Source organism: Bos javanicus, chromosome 3 (assembly GCF_032452875.1).
Source record: "Bos javanicus breed banteng chromosome 3, ARS-OSU_banteng_1.0, whole genome shotgun sequence".
NCBI classification, from domain to species: domain Eukaryota; kingdom Metazoa; phylum Chordata; class Mammalia; order Artiodactyla; family Bovidae; genus Bos; species Bos javanicus.
In genome coordinates, this window is record NC_083870.1 from 659,937 (window position 1) to 682,510 (window position 22,574).

At 34.0% G+C, this 22,574-nt stretch overlaps 1 protein-coding gene across 8 annotated transcripts in view; it reads right to left on the bottom strand.

Moving 5' to 3' along the window:
* DCAF6 (DDB1 and CUL4 associated factor 6) overlaps positions 1–22,574 on the bottom strand; it is a 181,503-nt gene that overhangs the window by 55,036 nt on the left and 103,893 nt on the right. For 3 of the 8 annotated variants that reach the window (XM_061399352.1, XM_061399359.1, XM_061399345.1), the window contains exons 11-12: positions 18,258–18,428; positions 10,632–10,691 (exon numbers count right to left, since the gene is read on the bottom strand). The exons of 3 other annotated variants lie outside the window; for them this stretch is intronic. In XM_061399352.1, the coding sequence (XP_061255336.1) occupies positions 10,632–10,691; positions 18,258–18,428 (231 nt within the window). The remainder of the gene's footprint in view (positions 1–10,631; positions 10,692–18,257; positions 18,429–22,574) is intronic. 2 more of the 8 variants (XM_061399373.1, XM_061399367.1) reach the window with 1 other exon arrangement.

Consider the following 22,574-nt stretch of genomic DNA (forward strand, 5'->3'; position numbering starts at 1 on the left):
AGCCACAGTCCTAACCACTGGACACCCAGGGATTTCCAAATGGCACTTTTAAAGCATCTGTCCTATCCTTGACAACCTTTGACATATTTGCTGTTAGTCATTTGTCCACATAGAGTTTTCCCTTATTCTTTAGTTATGTTGCTGAAATTTCTATCCCACTAATGCCAAAACCACAGTCATTCTTAAGATATGGAATTGGTGATGACAGCCAAAAGGCTGAATGATAAGAGTAAGAGGTTAGTTAACAGGTAGAGTTGGGGCTATTTTTTTCATTATCTCTCAAACATTTTATAAACTGCTTTGCTATTATTTTTCTTTTAAAGTAAAGAAGGAATAGGGGGGGAAAGCAGGTGTGAGAGAACTGTAGGATTGAATTTCTTAGACCTGCTTTGGTTAATAGGAGCATAAGTTTTAAGAAGACATTTAACAGCACAACATTGTAAATTCAACTATGCTACAATACAAAATTTTTTTAAAAAGAAGCCATTTACTGATTCATGTTGATGTTTGGTAGAAACCAATGTAATACCATAAAGAAATTATCCTTCAATTAAAAAAAGTTTAAAAAAGAAGCCATTTAAACGCTTTATCAAAACTTCCTTTTTGAGTAAAATTAGAGGCAGCTATAGATATTTGCATGCTATGACTAAAGGAATATAGTAGACAAAGAGCTAGCTGTTGAGAGGTCCAAATGGTGTAGAAAATATCTACCAACTTCCAAGACCACCTCCAACCTCCAAAAGCAAGAAGTATCCTTAAGATGATCAGTGTGAATTAATACTTTCTTCCGAGGTTACCTATTACCAAGTTATTATTTAATCTCTCTGTAATATAACCCACACATTATAAAAATTCATGCAAAGCACAGCAGTACTCATTTAATTTACAAAATGACTACAGTTGACAGAATTTGTTCATTTAAACTGTCAATGAAGTCATCAGCCTGGAGTAAAATGGGCTCATCATTATATCTGTTAGTTACAAATACTTCAGACCACCCCCTGCCCCCATCTAGTTCAGTTCTCTCTTTGTAGCGTTAAATATAAATTACATCTCAGGCAGAAATACTGCACAACACAGAACCTGGTTTCTTCAACTGAAGCACTGATGCAAGTATATATCTGAAATCTAAAAATTTATTTCCTAGCCTTGTTCATTCTAGTCTTCCTAATTTAATACTCCTCTTCTTGATGTATATAACCTATCAGATTGGATTTTCTCAGAAATGTAGATAAGTTAATAAACCGTTTCCAATAAAGTGCATATTTTAAGCTAAAAAGGTCTATAAAAATCTAAAGAACCAAGAAATTAAATTTTATTATTATCTTATTTGAAAAAACACTTGTAACCATTTTAATTTTCAATAACTTGCCCTGTGTGTTAGAACCTAGATCAGCAAATACATCCTAAAAATTGCATTATTTGTATGCTTACTTAGAAATATATTACTGAAATATTTTGCTTAAAAAGTAGAGATTTTAATTTAGGAGGAGTCTTAGGGTTGAGAACTTAATCAAATCCAATGACTACGTAGAATGCACCATCATAACAGTAACTAAAGTTTGTTGAACATTACCATGTCCCAGGATATGTATAACCTTTGTAGCACATACTTTTATCTCCATTTTATAGATGATGAAACTGATAATAATGTGGTAGATTCTTTTTCTCTAAGTTTCTTTCTATATGAAGTTCTTACTTGCTATACTATCTTGTAAAAAATTTGAATACTAAGTAGAAAATAAGATTCCTTCAACACATATTTTAATTAAGAAATATCAACTGTCGGTATTATTTCTCAAAAAAGATATATAATTCATATCAGCAACTCTGACAAAGTTCTGGTAATGCAAACTGTCACTTTGGCATCAGACTACTGGAAAACTATCCTGTATCTTTTCCAGGGCACTGAGAGATTAAACTGTCAATAAAATTGTGGTGCACTTAGCACAAGGACAGTGTGAGGGGAAAAAAGCACTTTAAATTTGTTCAACCTGCTAAGGAGCCATACATATTGCTTTGATTTCAATTATCAAGAACAACAGACGATGTTAGTAGCTTAGAGTGATCTCTACCCAGGCAAACTACCACCCATTCAAACATATGCTTCAGAAGCACAGTCATAAAAACATAAAAATCAAGACAATATACTGTAAAAGATTTCATTCTTTGGAGTTAGAAGTGAATAGTCAGTAACATGAGATTCTAGAAAGCAAATTTAAAATAAAAGAGCCCTTTGCAGATTAATGCACTGGCTCAGAAAAAAATTATAGAATGGGCTGGAATATAATTTGAAAGGAACTTCTTTGACCTTTACTTAATTAGGTAGCTTCCAAGCCTTTCACAGTAATAACCACAAATAAACTTTTGTTGTTGTTGTTTAATACACGTTTTCAAATCATTCAGTCTGTGCATTTTGACTATAATCATTTGTGGCTCTAAAAAAAAACATGCTCAAAGTAGATAACAAAATAAGCTATCTTGGTAACTAGATTTGTATATCATCTAAATATTGTTTGGTCTTTTAGCTAGGATGTCCCTGGAGACCTATCCTATGTATAAATTTAAACAAAGTTATCAAAATGATGATAACTAAGTAGAATATCGCCACAATAATTAGTTCAGAACTACTATGCCCAACATTTTCTCTGCTGCTAGGTCACTATTCTAACTGTACAATCTTCCACCATTAATCATGTATAGTAGCTAAGTTGTGGATCATGTAGAAATAATTTATTCTTTGCCTCAGGGATTTTCTATTACACAAAGAACTTGTCAATATTTTCCCTTTTGTTATGCCCAATGTTTAAAATAAAAATCAATTTACAAGGAAACAAAATGTATGATGAAATCCTCTGAAATAATATTGATACATCAATAATTAAGCTCAACTATCTCCACAAATTTTGTACCCCCAACTTGCCTGACATACATAGAAAGGGCAAACATCTGAAGTATAATTTCTAGGCCAAGGTAAAATTTCTATTTGGAAATGTCAGGAACCTATAACTTTTCCGCATAACTCAAGACTACTGGATATCCAAGTCTTCCAATCATTTATATAAGGAGGCATACTCTGACCCTGATTCAAAGCGGAGAAATTGTTTCTAGGAGTAGATTCTAAACAGGGAACTACTATCCACCACATAGATGACTGTGAGGCAAGGCTCTTCTTTTGAAACTCAATGTTCTCACTAGTGTAATCTGACTTTATATAGAAATGAACTATTTTATGAAAGCCAAAAACAAAGTATAACTTTAACACTAATATTTACTAGGAAATCTCCTATAATCTTTTGGAAATAATATTCTAGTCAAATTTTACTTCTGACAATCAAAATCCACCTGTGTATCAATAACGATCATTTTAATCCAATATACTTTTTTCATGACATAACACAAAAGTGATTTAAACTTAAAACATGGGGTTGGGATACATATAGAATCAGACTATGCCTGGTTCCATTTTCCCTCTGATATTTAAAATTTATGGATTGAAATACAGTTGTCATTTTATCTATGCGACATAGGCTTTCTTTCCCTGTACTCCAGAACTGTCAAGTCTTATATCCCTCTGTTCATAAAAGTCTTCTATTTCTATTTCACTTTCAGTTTTGAGGGAGAACAGATAGTAAGAAAATAACTAAAAATGCATATCCCATGTGGTACATAAACCCTACCAAAATTCTCATCCAGTGTTTTTCTTTTCATGACTCTTTCCTCAGCTATATTCTATTTAAAAAAAAATCAAATCTGTCTGTCCCTCTGATTGATCAGATTACTTAGCACGGTAAAATGCGACTTCCAGATGAAAATGAAAATGAACAGCTTAGAAGAACTCTCTCTAAAACCACTTTCCCCGCCAGCTACCATTCTCCTTGCTTATTGTTTTGAAGTACTTTTCTTATTTCTCATCTCTACTTTTTCTCCTAAATCTGCCCTCTATCAATCCAGTGAAACTGCTCTAATGAGACTGACCACCTCTGAACTTACTAATCTAGTGGGAGAATTTTTAGAACTCATCTACACTTGACCTCTCAGCAGCAAGCAGACAACTCTCTTGTATTTGAAAATTCTCTTCTCCTGGCCTCATGCTCTGTAATACTTAAAGCAGGTTTAAGACACACCCTCACCCTTCTCCCTCCAAACAGGTTTTCACTGCTAAACCATCTCCCAAATAGAAATTCTGGAGTTGTTACTTCAGTTTATATTCTGGACTCCTCTTCAATTATTTGCCTCATTCATCAAATCCTGTATACTCTACATTCTAAATATTTCTTGACTCTCTTCACATTTCTACCTTATCTCTATCATCAGGTTAAAATCCTTACTGGAGATAGAATTTTAAGGAGAACCTCCTAAGTGATTTAGTCTCTAGTCAATTCTTCATATTCTATTCAGAACAAATGAGATCAGGCCGTATGTCCTGTTTTTAATTCTTCACCAACTTCCTATTACTTTTAAAATCTAAAACCCTAAAAAGTTCAAAAGGTCCTTCTCAATACGGACTCTACCTATCTCTTGAAGCCACAGCATACCCCAGTCATACTGGAATTCTTCTAGTCATTCTAATGTGATTTTCTCAGAGCCTCTGCAAATGCTATTAATATCCATTATCCCCTTTACTCCTTCTCCTTGACCTAACTTACTCATATAATCATCTTTCAGATTGCAACTAAAATGCCTCATCCTCAGGAATACCTTATTTGAGCCTGTGCCAGAAGAAACAAAGACTCACTCGTGTGTTCCCCACTAAACCTTGTTTCCTCTTTTAAAACTCTTATGACATACGTATTTATTTTTATATCATCTGTCTTTACTGTTAGATGAGGCAAAGGGTAGTGGTTATGATCACAGACACTGCAATCAGACTGCTTGGATTTGAACCACATTCCTAACATAGACACACAATGTGTGACTTTAGACAAGTTTCTTAACCTCTCTTTACCTCAGTTTCCTTATCTGAAAATGGGGAGAATAATGATACCTGCTGTATAAGACTGTGAAGAGGATTAAGTAAATAAACATATAAAAATTGCTCAAAGTAATGTTTGACATACACAAAAAATGCAATATAAGTGTCTATGTTATTATTATGGTTAATAACTCTATTATTACTACTACTATTATTAATTAACTCTATGTTCCAAGCACAGGGAGCATTAGCTTTATTATTCGTGCATCCTGGTACCAGGCCTAGTATTTGCCACAAGGTAACAGGCATTTAATATGAGTTGAATTAATGAAACAGATACACAGATATGACTCTACTACTTATTTCACTTGTCTTTACATATCTCTTGGAGTCTTGGCTTCTTCATCAGTAAAATGAGGATCATATTACCTCATTAAACTGCAACAAATGGGATAATAGATACAAAATTCTTAACACAGTGCCACTTATATACTTAAAATTCAATGAGAGCTATTTTTATCATAGACAATTCTGAATTAGAAAACAATTTAACTAAAAATGTAGACATTGACTTGGGTAGCAACAGGTGGAACAAGTGAGTACAGGCAAATGAATTATCTCATCTCCTTTTCCCCAACTTCCAAAAAATGAAATATATCACTAATTGTTAGAACCTAAACTGAGTAGTTGGGGAAAAGGAGATGACCTATTTCATTCTAAGCAACTAAGTGATAACTAGTTTTAGAGAATACAAAAAAAAAATCTAAATGAAATATGATTTCATTAACTTTTTTCTTCTAGAATTTAAATACAGTATACACAGATATTTTCCAGTGTGAATACTGAACTTAATTTCCCAACTAATACAGCAGACTTTAATCATTAGATATTTAACAAAAATTAGTTGTCAAAGTACATTTAATGTCATTTAAAATATCACTTGATGTAATATTGTCAAAATGACATTATTAAAATAAACTTTCAACTTGGTGACAGTATATAATCTTAAGGGAATAATACTTAACAAGACACATTCAGTTTTTCCATTCCCAATCTACCCTAGTAGAATTAGTAAAATCTGTTTCAGTGGTTTCTGACCATCCACAAGTCTCTTTCTGTAAGTAAACCTTTCATTAATGTCAAAAGAAGTCTGCTTATTAAAATAATGGATAATTAGTATTTATGTTTCTAATGTCCCAAATTACCATTTTTATTTCTTTAAATCTAGAATAGAAAATGAGTGTCTGACACATGCATAATTGCCTACAGGTATAAGTCTCAGACTTAATGGCATTATCAACTTCCACTTAATGATTATCACTGTAATGAATATAAAGCAACTTACTACAGTCATGGCCGTAATTTCAGGCAAAATTATTTCCTTATACCCTCTGAAAAGTTAAATGTTAAGATTATACATTTCTTTTGTTATTGTTGTTACTGTTACTAAAAGAGGGGGGAATTTCTGGCCTAAATATTTTTAACAGGAAAAAATTGCTAGTTTTATTAAAAGGCAAGAGCAGTACATGTCAGAAGAGGCTTTTTCCCCTTATAGTAAGTATGAAAGAGATATAAATAAAAGGAAAATCAAAACTACTTATTAGAATATATTATTCAAACTAAATGCAGGACAAATGTAACTGTGCTTATTTAAATAGTTTCTAATTAGCACAGAAGGGTTGTCAATGTGTGTACACATAGCTGTAAGTTTTACAGCAAAGTATTTCACAACAGGAGAAAAGCAACATATATGCTGTACACCTATTTCTTTAAAAAACATTTTAATAAAACAAAAACTACTTAGGCAACCAGGTAGCTGCATTTATGGTCTTAAGGTTTAAACTAAATATATTAGACTAAGCTTTTTTAAAAAATTCAAAATAAATACATGAAAACACTGATCAGAATCAATCAGTTCAATAATGTACATATAATTCGTGAAAGAAAATAAATCTTTGCAGTGACACATGTCAATTACTATTAAAATTTTTTTATTAGTAACATTTTTATCCTGGTAATCCTGAATCAAAATAAAGAAAATCTATGAACTCTATGGGAAATTAAATTAAGCAACATGTAAAAGCACCTGGACATCTGGAAGATGAACACTGTCAGGTAACTATAAAACTGAATTATCAATTAAAAAATGTATTAGTGTCTCTTTAAAAGAAAAAAGAAATTTTAAATATGCTTAAGATAATTATTATATATTCAGGAAAAAACTTATTTAATGTACTAATTTTTCCATTCTACAAGGTAAAATGGAGAACAGAGGTCTAGTCAAAGATTAAAATAGCTTATCTGAGGACATCAATTATTCCCTATACATACTCTTCTACAAAGATTCTTTACTTTGTAAACATACTCAGTTTTGAAATTATTACTCCCTCCCAGACATTACCTTTTCTCTGTCTTTTCATTTGTAATGAAAAGCTTACTGAAAGAGTCATCTACATGACAATGTCTCCACTTTAAGAAAAAAATCTTTCTCCTCCAACCACTACTATCTGGCTTCTGCCTCCACAAAATAACTGCAGTGCCAAAGCACTGCCAAATTCAAGAAAATTTCTCAGTCCTTTTTATATCTGACAGCCTTACGTCACAATGCACTTACTGATGAGTTCCTCCCTGAACTTTACTTTTCCCGTGACTTTGGATACAGCATTCTTTCTGCCCTATTTCTCAGATCACTCTTTTTCTGTCTCCTCAGCCAGGTCCTTTTCTCTGCTTGCTCTTTGTAGTATAGACTTTCCTCTTTTCACTTAATCCTCTCTTCCTAAGACCATTTCATCCACTCTCACCATTTCAACTGTTATCTGTTAAGTTGACAATTTCTATTTTTATCTCCACCTCAGACTTCTCTGGTGACTTCCAGAAACTATATTTCTCCATCTGATGTTCAAAGGTAATTCAGACTAAACGTATCAAGAAAATCTCATGTATCTTTTTTCCCCTGTAACTGGCAGTTTCTCCTGAAATCCCTATCTTAGTTGACAGTATTACTATCTATTGCCCCATTGAGACACCTAGGTATCATTCTCTTGTTTTTAAAAACTAATCTTTCTCAAAGTCCCATCAATTCTAGCTCTTAAATATTTAAAAAAAAAAAACAAAAAACCCTGTCCATTCTTCTCATTTCCAACTGCTATACTTTAAGATCGAATTACTCATCCACTCATCATCTCTCACTTGACCTACTGCAATAGGTCATGTGACCTTTTACATGGTCTTGCTATTTTCAATTTTACTCCCTTCCAATCAACCATCTATAAAGCTGCCAAAATGATCCAATACATAAATCTGGTCATGTTTCTCCCAAGCTAGAATAATTTCTAGGGCATCTCACTGCTTAAACAATTGTTTTATTCATTCATTCAACAAAATATCTACTGTTTTGAAAACAGATATGGTGTTAGGCACTGAATATACTATAGTGAATGAAAACATTCAGAGAATACAGAGAAAGACAGGTATTAAACAATCCCTTAAATAAAGGTATGATTATAAATTTTGACAAATGTGATGAAGGATAGCAGGTCACAAAGAGATAAAGAGAGGAGAACTACTTCTGATTAGAATGTCATACTACTTTTGGAAAAGTAGTATCTAAGTGAGTTTTGATGAGTAGAAGTTGCTGAAGACAAAAACACTTTGGTAGAGACAATAGCATTCACAAGAAATTTAAGAGGGAAATGAGCTTAGAGTGTTGTTAGAAAAACTGAAAGAAGGCCAAATTGTCAAGAGCTGAGTGAGTGAGAGAAAGGGCCAGGAGTGCAGGACTCTGCAAGCCAAGGCATGGATTTAGATTGCCTTAAGGGAGAAGGAAATGGCAACCCACTCCAGTGTTCTTGCCTGGAGAATCCCAGGGACGGGAAAGCCTGGTGGGCTGCCGTCTATGGGGTCGCATAGAGTCAGACACGACTGGGGCGACTTGGCAGCAGACTTGGCAGGCAGCAAGGGCAAACAGTTTAAAAGTTTTAGGCAAGTGAATAACAATATGCTTAGATTTACATTTTTAAAAGTTTACTCCGCCTGGAGATAACAGATGCAGACTGATAGGATGTGAGAAGACCAGTTAAGAGGTTACTGTATTAGTCCAGGTGAGAAAGACAACAGTGGGGAGTTTCAGTTCACTTTTATAGTAGACATTATCTCTAGGTGATAAAACCCTGTAATGTAGAAGTCCCCCGTACATTAAAAGATGTACTGCTGAATAAAAAGGCATGTAAAACCTCAGGACTTAATTCATTTGGATATACTGTCATTTGAACATTTCTGCTCAGAGAACTTCTTACCAAGTTACACTGATGATGGTCTATCATCATGCAGCTTCTGCCAAGCCTACTCAATATCTGACCTTTTATATAACATCTCCACTCATAACTGAAAGGCAAATATGCTTTACATGGCCCAAAAAATACTCCTGATTTCTGCCTCCAAACTAGCTTACCCTAGTAAATGGAATAGTTTACCCAGGCATTGGTGGCAAAAATCTGGGAGCTATCCTTTATTCTCATTTCCTTCTGTCATATGTCATAATATATATAAAGTAATTACAATATAAATATAATATTCAACATAATTCTATGGAAATTTTTCTGTAAGATTAAATAAAATATGAATTTGGCTACAAACTCTTCAATAGTATTTACATTCATATAGCCTTACCAAAAAAAGATTTGATTAGAGAGCAGTTCTAAACAGTAGTACAATATATTATATATAATATTATAATTGTGTTTTACACTTTAATCATTCTTTACTGTTAACACCTCTACAATTAATGTATAAAGATAAAACATGCATAATTTCTTAGTTCTCAAATTCACTTATGAATTCATTCATTCTCAAGAACAGAAAAGACCTATAGCAAATATTTGCCATCTCAGGTCTATAAAGAATAATTTAAGATCAGATGTACAGAAGGAGTTTTCTGATTTGTTTCAAAATTAGTTTTTGAATAATTCTCCAAGAAGACAGTTAAAATTAGATCTATTTCACACTAAATAGGTACTTCAGCAGTATTTCATTTCCTCAATGACAAATGAGTCACCCTACGTATGTAAACTTTTAGCCAACTAAAGCTTATGGCTTTAGGGCTAAGTTACTTTTACATTTTTGAAAAATATTTGTAAAATCTACTTCATCAACCTCTTCTCAAGGCTCCAAAGTGGACTGTATACCTCTCCTACTTCAGAAGGCAAGTGGAAGTGGAAGTTATTTTCCCTTCTGATTGGTGACTTTGGAGCTTATCTCTGCATTGATAATCGTATTTCTTAAAGTTAAAGCTACCTAGAGTTCAAGCATCAGACAAGTGAGACATAAAACCAAGTATTATGACAACAGCGTAGTAATACAGAACATTTTTATGCTCCAATAACTTTTCCAAAAGTAACCACTAGGTAATATGCTAACCTCACACCCAGTTATACAATTTTATGACAGCTAGAATTTGTAAAAAGGGATCTTTTTTATATACATATAATACTGTTATAGGAAGAGATTTCAAAGAAATTAGCTTACACAGAAAATAATTTGTATAGGCCAAGGAGGCCCTTTGGGCATAATACAACCTAAGATAATTTAGCCCACAAAATACTGACTATTAGACCATAGATCACAATGAAATGCTATGAAAAAGTGAGAGAGAGCTTGGTTTATGCATTGCAATAAAACTATGGATGGATGGGCATAGCGCATCTCCTGTTGCACGCACCCTGTTGCTCGTCAAGTGACATGGATCCAAGCTGTTTGTTAACCACAGAAGAAGGAGAATCTGAAACAAAAATGAGATTTTTAACTTAAAAGTAAGCAGCAGAAAACTGCACAGCAATGTCATGATCATCTCTAAGCTTAAGAAACAAATGTATAATGGTGGGGAATAGAAATAAGTACTGTGGAGTATTTCCCAAGCAGTGAGTAAGCAAGGCCGTGTGCTTAAGATATGTTATTTCAGGCAAGCATTTAGCAACTTTGAGAATGAGTTGAGAAAATGTTCTTCTACTTCCATGCATATACTTTTTATCAAATTCATTTAGCACAGGCACAAAGTGCAAGGTAGATAAAACAGAAACAGAGTATCTCCCTCACCACAAGAAAGACTCCTTGTCTTTCTCAAACCCTCTTTCCAGCTCCTTAAGATGGCTTTATTTTGGACTGGAGGATTCAAAGCATGAAATGAGATGCTCACTACACTTAGCTAGATGTTATCTTGAGTTGAAAAAGGAACTCAAAGACATAAGACAAGGAAAACGGTTTATGAGAAATATTTAATGAAGTAATTACCATTACAGAAACATAGTAACTTTTAAAAACTCTATGGTATGTGGTGAATATTAAAACTGCACTGTGAAGCCTTTGGTTTCTTTAGGTGCCTGGTGAGAAAAGGAAAAGAAAGGCAATGAAAAGGCTTACACTTTGGGCATCATGCTTTCTACCTTGGCTTCAAACAGAATGTTTTATTTTTACCCTTTGGATACACTGAGTTTCTATGTAAAAGAATTTGTCTTATAAATAAATGGGTTCTACTGTTTGAAAAACACTCGTATAAAGTAAGGCAGCATGATGAAATGGAAAAAGCACCAGTCTAGAATTAGTCAGTGTTGATTCCAACTCTGGTTTTGACAATAACTTAGCTGTATGACAGAGGACAAGTCAATTTTTTAGGTCTAACACTCTCCTTTCTTCCTGGTCATTCTAGGATCTGGTAACTAAGAAAGGCATGAGGAAACAGAAGGAGGTGGCTACTATTACTGGCTGGGGTTCCAGTGTCCTAGTAGAGCTACAGGAAAGAGAAAATGTGGACAGCAAGCATACATAGCTCTCCACTAAACGTAAGAATAAGTCCTAGTTTCTAACAGCCTATGCTCCAGTTCTTAGCAAATGTTGTTCATAAAAACTCTGCACTTTTTTATAATGAAGCATTATTCTCCCAACAGTAAGTATTTTGATTTATGAGTGACCATAACTCAATAACTAAGTTTTCTAATATATCCTTGATTCTTAGCAATTTTATACCACTTGACTGCTTGTACACTGAAAACTGAACCCCGCTACCAGGACTACTAGTATCAATTTCAAACTGTCTACCTTCTGAGGTAACCAGTTTGGTCATAAATTTTTATACTACTAGATTTTCATAAAGCATGATCATCATTTAAATAATAGTATGCTTATCACTGCTTCATTAGAATATTCAGCTCAACAAATCTGTTGCTGTTGTTTAGTCACTAAGTTGTGTCCAACTCTTTTGTGATCCCATAGACTGTAGTCCACCAGGCTCCTCTGCCCATGGGATTCTCCAGGCAAGAATAGTGGAGTGGGTTGCCATTTCCTTCTCCAGGGGATCTTTCTGACCCAGGAATCAAACCCACATCTCCTGCAATGGCAGGCATTCTTTACCTCTGAACCACCAGGGAAGCGCCAACAAATCTGTACTAAACAAAGAAGAAAATGGAATGATGATAATTTAATTGGTTCCCTAATCTAGTCATGCTTTACTTTCTTTTATAAGACTTCTCAAATATCAATTTCTGAGTTAGATACAATGAAGAGTAGATGAGTTGATCTTTGGAAAAAAACAAAATTATATTCTTTAAGAAAAACAAAAAAAGTGAGTCAGTGAAATAAATATTGGAAAATCTTCCTAGAAAGCCTGTTATGAAAAATAGTTTATCGTTATACATTCTATTATACTCTTCTTAAGAACCTGAGAACAACCTTCCATGCAATCTTTTTTCAAATATTTAATTTTTCACAAATCTTATGGAATGCACAAATCTTATGAAATAAAGTGCATCTTATGCAAGTTTTTAAATAAAACACATTGAGAAAGGATCTACAATGCTGTCATCTCAAAGAATTGTATATTTTCAAACTCTTGAAGTATTTAATTAATGAAGCTTAGGTTAAGGCAGAAAGATAATGTTAAACTAAAAGGTCTTCCTTCTGGGTTTTACAGTCTGTCCAGATGTTATATGTATCTGGGGAATAATCTTTCTTCACATGTTGAAGACCAATTTTTAAGAAGAAATCCTTCTTGATCATTGCTTCCATTCTATTTTTAATTTGGGGTACTACGCAACTGTTTTTGAAAGGATTATCTTCCTGTTACATAAACATTTGAAGTAACATGTTTCTGTATCACTAGATATTCATAATTATAATACCTGTAACTTCTAACTTACAGAAATACTTCCAATATTAATATAATAATCATCAGAATATCTAATATTTTTAAAAAATAAGTATTAATTCAATGCTGATTGCTTCAGTGTTTGCATACTCTACTCACAGAGAGTTTGCATACTCTCTGTGAAATATCATCTAGAAAGCACTATCACAAAATAAATTTTGACTATATGGTCCCATGATAATTTATTACAAAATGTAGGACAGTTGGTCAGCTTATTGCCAGTCTCTTAAATTATTATTATTTTTAAAGTAGAGACAAACTTTAAGCAAAAGCTCCTTCAGTCTAAGCCAAGGTGTTTCATGCCTAATTACTATATATCTCCAAACTTTTCGTGTTCTAGTTTTGAGAAAATTCTTTAGCCCCTTGACATTCAAATTCTGTAGGAAAAAATAAAGAATTATAATTTAAATAACAAAGATTCTAGTCAGACTCCCTGGGTTCAAATCTGGCTTTTCTACTCAGTAATATTGTAATCATGGGCAAGTTATTTAACGTCTGTAGTCTCAGTTTCTCCATCTGTAGAATGGGGATAATTTTGATATCTACCACATACTGTTCTTGTGAGGATTTAATGAGATAACCTATGTAAACTACTTCAATAGCACATAGGAAAGGGTCAACTAATGTTATTACTTGCTTGTTTTTCTCAAACATAGTGCTGAATGAAAAATAATAATTAAAAGAAAAAGAAAAGAAAAATGATGATAGGAAGCTGTTCTGAAAAACATGGAGCACAGTCCCATGTTTAAAGTTCTAAGTTACCCATCACTGTGTTGCTTAGGACCCTATCATTTAAAGTCGTTGAAAAGTACTTGCAGAACTAAGTCAACATCACATCTGATTTACTAAACGCTCATGTTATAAACACTAACATGGTGGGTCAAATGCATCCACTTGAGAAGTGCGACCTGTAACTGACATCATGGACACTGTGGGGAACTGGATATTGTACAGAAGACTGTTTTCAGAGGACTGGGTAAATGCTGATTTTTTCCAATATGGCTCAGTTTTGAAAAGCCCTTTAAAATATTCACCAATGTTTCATACCCTTTACGGGGTATAAAAATTACTTTTTTCTTTTCCAATTGGCAAAACCGTGCCATAAAGTGAAAAAACAGTTCCTACCTGACACCCTCTCTAGGCTGGCTCCATGCTCCAGTGGGGCTCTGTGGTGGTTGGGCCAGTACCAGCAGACTCCACAGGGTGTTGTCACTCTGAGCAGGAGCCAGCAACCCATGACTTCAGGGGACCTGAAATGGAAAAAAAGAGTTGGGTTTAAAATCAGCCATATGCTGAATGCCTCTGCCACAGCTGTTTATGGCATTCATCTGAAAAACATACATACAGCTCATTCAAAACCCTGAATACTATCAACCTTTGTTGATATCCTCAACAATATGAGGATATCTTTAGGTATTAATAGTAAGTTAAAGTTACTATAATTAAGATAGTCCAATATTATGTGTACTTTTCTATTCTGGAGTATAAAAACTTTATACAGTGTTCTCTATCCCATCCTTGTGCCACGCTAACTAAATAAGTCAATAATTGGGAAACTGAGGCATAAAGCAGCCAAATGACCTGCCCAAGGTCATTTTTCATAAGGCCAGGAATAAGAACTCAGCCAGTCTAACACCTAGACAAGTGATCTGATGAAAGGAAATTCATCTCTTTATGATTAAAAAAAAAAAAAATCACTGAAAGATTAGAAACGAGTTGTGACGTACTTCCTACAAGTCTAAAAAAAGTGCACTTTTTTAAAACTAAAAATGTGAATATTTTATAGAAATATATACTAATTTTGAAAAAGTATTAGAAATTAGCTATGAATAATTATCATTTACAGGTGTCAAAAATTGTTTTAGAGCAGTGGTTTTTGAATTGTGCTTCTGAGAGCAGAGGTGGCTTGGGGGTGGCAAGAGGGACAAGGAATTAAGCTGTCATTTCTCAACACTCTTCTTTATGTTCAATCTCAACAGTGTCATTTATGTATTTTATATTAGAACTTCCCCATGAAATTCTAATTTCACAGCTGAAAAAATGGGAGGGGGAGAATTGTTTAAAATGTATATTAACATCTATCTTATACAGCTCATTTTAAATACTGCTTGGTGCCTTGGAGAACTGTTTAAAACATATGTTACAATCTATCTTATACAGCTCATTTTACTGTATGATGCCTTTGAATGGTGTTTTAGTCTTCAATTGCCAAGAAATATTGGCATCAGACATGTTCTCATTTGATCCCATTAAAATGTAGACTCTATAAAATGGCTTGAGGGTTTGATGCCATTTTCCTACAGAAATTAAGTATTAGGTAGCTTCATCTAACACTTAGCCTGTCACAAAATATTCTCATGAGTCCTATACTTTGAAAAGAGAATAAAATATTTACCAGACAATGTAGTCACTCAGAAATTCTGCATGTGTTAAAATTTCTTGGTTTCCAAAATTACATTAATGTCTCCTTTGAATATCTTATACCTAAAAGGCTTAAACAGGTGAGATGATGATAGAAATATAATTTACTGATAGTATCATCATTTGCTGACACTATGAGGATATCAAGACATAATGGGAAAATGTTTTATGAGAACTGAGCATTCTTCTATTGTTAAAAAGTTAAAATATAGAATGCTAATTTTCTGCAAACTATATTCATGATTTTAGTAGTAATATCTAGTATGAGTGAATGGATCAATTAATGCCCATTATATACACACACAAAATTATATTCATACATTGTGAAATGTAGGAAAATGTTTTATGAATTGTTGTTCAAATACAACCAATCTTCCTGCTGAATTTCATAAATTTAATTTCTACTCTGTATTTCTATAATTTGGATGTTCCAAAATGAAGAATTTTACATTAAGTCAACTCATCTTTCCTCCTTTTCAAGATTTACTAAATGGACAAGATATTCTTTGTAACAAACTAACAATACATTATTAGCTCTTCTTAAAGTTTTTAGTTACCAGTGTTCCTGACATGTGAAGAAAGAGTAAGATAAAAGCAACGCTAGCAAATGAACCTAGGGCATGTTACAGGTTAGGTTACTAGTGGTCTTATATGAATGCCATGTCAAAAAGCATATGGCATAGATGTACACAATCCATCTCACACTGTAAGGGAAGACAGCAAGCATACACTGAATAGCAGCACCAAGGGCTTCTAATGTTGGTCCATGTGGCAGCCTCAGGGACCCAAGCAAGTTGTTCAATAACAAAAAATAAGATTAATGTGTTTCTCAGCTTCAAAACTGGCAAGGTGTCTAACTCAACACTGGTTTTTTAAAAATTACCACAGTATGTACCGGTTATCAAACCAGTTATTATTTAATAAGAATGATGCCAAGAGTGGGGAAAACAGCATCTTATTTCACAAAAAACATATAACCACCCTAAAGCTTTTTGATTCTAAAAAGAACTGGCTTCAATTTAAATTGATGAACTAGATATAAAGACTCAATGTCAATATTTTCCTAATGTCCACAGTGTACATTTCTCTACCAATAATGAGACAGTTTTGTTTTATACTCAACTTCACTCTAATACTTGGTTTGTTATCTGCTAAATTTCACTATTCTAAAAATATTTATATATGTAGAGACATTTTCTCTTCCTTATTGCTTTATAAGTTGTATATTTTTACTTTTAAAACCCCTATGCTAAGCATGTGTGTGTGCTCAGTCATGTCCCTCCCACTCTGTAACCCCATGGACTGCAGCCCACCAGGCTCCTCTGTTCATGAGATTTCCCAGGCAAGAATACTGGAGTGGGCTGCCATTTCCCTCTCCAGGGGATTTTCCTGACCCAGGGATCAAACCCATGTCTCTGGCATTGGCAGCTGTGTTCTTTACCACTGAGCCAACAGGGAAGCCCTGTGCTATACAGCACAAAATCACAGCAAAATGTCTTAATACTAAATGTTACAACTATAATCTATTCAAACTTTCTTATTAATGTATGGGGAAAAATTGCTCTATGGTTAAAAAAAAATGAGAAAGAGAAAAATATCTTTGCTTCACTGATATTCTATTTATATAACAGCAAGTTAAAAATCAGGTCCAAAATTTATTCCAAACATCACATCTATATTGCAGTTATTTAAATCTATTTTATTTCACCATGGTATTGTATAATATGCTTTTGTTACCACAGCACTTAGTGGAAATAGATACTTATTTATAAAGAAGAGGTATCCAGTTCTAACAATATACAGATTAATTCCAAGTAATTTAGTCAGAGTTCTCAAAGTAATTAACTCCCAACTCATCACTCCTTAGAGTGGCAAAATAAAGTATGTCAAAGTAGTAAATTTCATTAGTATGACAGCACCTACTATAGTAACTATAGTATAGGATGTGTATTTATTATCTTTCTTGAAAGAATTAAGTTGACAAATTATTTTATGCTGTGTCTTTCACTAATTCTTTCAAGCGATGTTTACTGAGCATCATAAGCTTTTTGGCTGTTAAAAAAAAGTGAGCCACTAAAATACTCAATGAAAAAGAGAGTGGCACAGATTATTACTATCTTATCAGAGTTTTATATATTAAGAACAGGAACATGAAACCAGAGTATTTTTCCTGTCCCACATATGAGAAAGTTGATTATGCGTAGGAGGACTATGAAAGCAAATATTGAAAATTTTCAAATGATTACAGAAGCAGAGTATTGGCCAAAATCTAGCATTACTATGTTTATGTGGTAACAGAAGTACTGGTTAATTCTCAAAGCAAAAAAAAAAAAAAAAGAGGAGGAGCTAGGAGCCATAAGCACAGATACCATTTTAACATACAGGAAATATCAATAGAAATATCAATGCAGGCTCCAAATTCACTAGATTATTAGATGGGGTAGCTCATTAACTGTAGAAGTAATAAATATTTGCCCTTCTCTAAAATTACAAATAAAACAAGAGATTATCTTATATTTGCCTTGCTAGCAAGTGCTGTTGGCAATCTGTCCTTCTAGACACATGATGATAAATTTCACCATACACTAGAAATGAAGGGAAAAGCTTCAGGCACATCAGCTTTCTTTGGAAGGGGAAAAGAGAAGCATCTTATACACAGCAGCAGGGTTAAAAACAAACAAACAAAAAAACTCTACCAGCTGCTTAAGGACACTTGATATTAATAACCTGAAGTCTGAGGGTCCTGTGAAGAGCCCTCATGAGAAGACTGATCAGAAGTGGAAGGCTGTTGCTGGGTACGCGCAGCTAGCTCCTGCTGCCTCTGCTGCTCAGCCCTCTTAAGCCTCAGTTGTTGCAGGCGCTTACGGAGCAAAGCTATCTCAGGCCCCCTTAGAAATTCTGATACAGATAGGAAAAGAAAGATGAAAAGATAGTAATAAAACAGAAAATAGTAAGAATACAATTATACTTTAAAGAGAGAAGGGTATAAATAAAACACATCTCACAGAGGAATACTAAAAGCAAACTACTCATAAAAAATTACTGATCATTAAATTATGATAAACTACAGACACTTATATACCCAAATGTTTCTGTTTAACTACAATGAATTAAGACAGAGTTCTCTAAGAATATTTATGTAATTATACAGAGTGTAAGTAAAATCTTTCATAACAAAACATTTAAAAGTGAACATTCCTTTCCTAATTGCATCTCCTTTTACAACAATTAGAAAATATCAGTTATCTCATTTAACCTATATACAAAAACTACAAATTTCAATCAGATAATAATTAAGATTATGAAAAAGTTAATACATTTGGAAACAATCCTTGAAATTTATTAGTAGAGAGACCTTTAAAAAGTAAAAGCTACATATTTTTCAGCTAAAATGTTTCTTTTTATGTGAGAATTATCATTTGCTTTTTCTTTTAAGATGAATAATATTTACATAATCTTTAACATTTTCTTACACTTCATCTGAAGCAGTGGCCATAGATAAAAAATAGTATAACACGAAATTGTGCAGAGAATGCTGAGTACCTAACTACAAGGCATTGTTTTAGGTTCTTGGGATAAGTAAAAATTGAAAAAAAAAACAGTCCCTACTGGTGTGTTCTGAGAAAAAAACATACAACAATGTATTTGTATGTGTTTCTATGTGTCAAGTGGGGATAAGTGCCATGAAGTAAACTGGGCAGGGTAAGACAGGGGTGACGAAGATAGAGGGGGAACTGGCTGCTGTTTTATATACGGTCATCACGGAAGGACTCTTCTCCTAAGATGACTTTTCAGTAAAGACCTCAAGGATGTAAGGGAGTGACCCACACAGGTATCTGGAAGAAAACTGTTCCAGGCAAAGAAAAAAGTACAAATGCTCAGAAGGGGAAGTGTATCTGGATGTGGAATATATATATGTTACAGGTAATGGCAGAAAAACTTGCTGATAGCTTGGATGTAGAGTGATCCCAATGTTTTCAGTGTAGATAACAGGAAAAATGAAGTTGCCATTTATTGTGACAGGGAAGAGCAGAGGAGGAGGAAGTAGTACTTAAGAAAACAATTAGTATCCAAATGGAGAAACCGAGTAGGGACTCACTATAATATATACTGTATAAATTATATATATACAGTGTATATATATACATATATACACACACACAGTATAATATATATACTGGTTAGAATTCACCAGTAAATCTGGATGTCAATGACAATGTCGGAGAAGGAAATGGCAACCCACTCCAGTGTTCTTGCCTGGAGAATCCCAAGGACAGAGGAGCCTGGTGGGCTGCCATCTATAGGGTCGTATAGAGTCAGACACAACTAACGCGACTTAGCAGCAGAAGCAAAAATGACGATGTTACTTTCAGGCAATGAAAGAGTAAGTAAAAATAAAGAAGTCTAAGAACTAAACTGAAGGGAAGAATACTAAGAATAAGGAGAATGCAAAAAGGAGATTGGAGGAGTGAGTGAACCAATTTCTATAAGCTCAGGGATCAAAGTATTTCAAGAAGGATAAAGTTAGCAGCTGTGTCTCCTGATTCAATGAAAAAGACACTAACCAAGAACTAACCACAAAGAAAATGGCTTGACAAGAGCCATTTCAGTGAAGTCACAGAGGCCAAAACCTGACTGGAACAGGTTCAAGACAAAAGGGAAGTAAAGAAGGAGAGGGACAAAGCATATGTACTTTTCCCAGAAGTTTTGCTGTGAATGGGGAAAAGAGAAACTGGCTGACTGTTGGTGGGAGAATAGAATCAAGGGAGGTTTGTTTTAGTTTGAGACAGACTACATATGTTTGTATACTGACGGATATATACTTAATTGGAAAGAGGCGAGAAGAAGAAGTGGGCAAATGCAGGAATGATGTCCTTGAGTAGACCAAAAGAGATGAGCTGCAGTAGATAAGAGGAGGAATTGGCTTTAGACATTTACATAAAAATTTCATCCACTCTAATAAAGTGGATGTACTACCAAGTGTATGGGTAGAAATTAGTTGTAGATTTGATGTATGGAGTACATGGAATTTCTCTCAGTGACACAGCAAATTATATAAATTACCAAATAACTTTCAGTTAGTCAGTTCTGTTCAGTCACTCAGTCGGGTTCAACTCTTTGTGACCCCATGGACTGCAGCACGTCAGGCTTCCTTCTCTATCACCAACTCCCAGAACTTGCTCAAACTCATGTCCATTGAGTCAGTGATGCCATCCAACTATCTCATCCTCTGTCATCCCCTTCTCCTCCTGCCTTCAATCTTTCCCAGCATCAAGGTCTTTTCAAATGAGTCAGTTCTTCGCATCAGGTGGCCAAAGTATTGGAGCTTCAGCTTCAAAATCAGTCCTACCAATGAACACCCAGGACTGGTCTCCTTTAGGATGGACTGGTTGAATCTTCTTGAAGTCCAAGGTACTCTCAAGAGTCTTCTTCAACATCACAGTTCAAAAGCATCACTTCTTTGGCACTCAGCTTTCTTTATGGTCCAATTCTCACATCCATACATGACTACCGGAAAAACCACAGCTTTGACCAGACAGACCTTTGTCGGCAAAGTAATGTCTCTGCTTTTTAATGTGCTGTCTCGGTTGGTCATAGCTTTTCTTCCAAGGAGCAAAGGTCTTTTAATTTCATGGCTGCAGTCACCATCTGCAGTGATTTTGGAGCCCAAGAAAATAAAGTCTGTCATTGTTTCCATTGTTTCCCCATCTATTTGCCATGAAGTGATGGGACTGGATCTTAGTTTTTTGAATGTTGAATTTTAAGTCAGATTTTTCACTCTTCAGCTTCTTTTATATAGATTATAAGACTGCAAGTTTGGTTTATTGTTTCAGAATCAATCATGCCAGAAATACTAACCTTTGTTACCATATCCTCTATTTATAAAGGATTTTATTCAACTGGCAGTTAAGATTTCACAACTCAAGTATCATCAGTCTTTTACTGCCAGTTCCTCCTAGAAAGTTCTCCATATCACGTAGGATAGTATTCACTAACAAATAAATTGTAATGCTCAATATTATTCTATCTTCTTTTTAAGTATATACATATTCTATAGTTATTGTCAGCATAGTAGTAACACTTTTAGCAATATAAAATAAAGCATTATTATGCAGCCAGGAAGTTTGTCATTTTATACTTCACAAGAAATTACTATAAAGAGAGAGATAACGGAGACATCAAATTATGCTTAAAAAAAAAATCACAAAATATTTATCCAACTTCATGGTTGTTTCAAACCATCTCTCTTGCACTGACAAATGTTTTATGGGGATATGAGTCTCCATCCTTGACCCACAAGACAGATGATGTAGCAAATCTATTGTAGCAGGCTCTAAGTATAAGCAGCGATGTTCTATAACTTGGAAAATTAAGATTTAGTTATGATAATGTCATGAACATTAATTCAATGCTCCCAGTGCCTTTTAAAGAAGGATTTGTTTGCTTACTTACAAGGCTGGTTGTATGTTTAAAAGTTTAAAAAAAAAAAAATGAGATTAGGGAAAGAAGTCATCACAGAGCTAAATAGGAAAGGCAAATTTTGAATTAAAATTCCAAGCAGAAATGCCAGTCTGAGCAAATAGTACTGTTAGCAGTTTGAAATATTAAAGGCATGAAAGATACATATATATTACATTCTTTTAAAAATGTGTAAACAAACATATACCATCTGTGATATGAATAAATGCTTGGAGACTTAGTATTTGCTAACATTAGCCAAAATCAAAAGTGAATACGGCAAGTATCTTTGGGATTAATTTTAAAAACAATAACAACAACAACAAAAATTGCTCAACAATGAGCCAGGAACTGCTAATGGGAAATTTGTACTTCCATCTCCTGATAGTAACTACTAACTCTACTCTTCTTGTTTTTAAAGAATCTAGGCAAGTCTCCATAATGACAATTCCTACTGATGTAAAACAACAATAAACTATACGTAAGCTCAGCCGATAAAGAATCCACCTGCAATGTGGGAGGAGCTGGATTTGATTCGTGGGTTGGGAAGATCCCCTGGAAGAGGTCATGGCAACCCACTCCAGT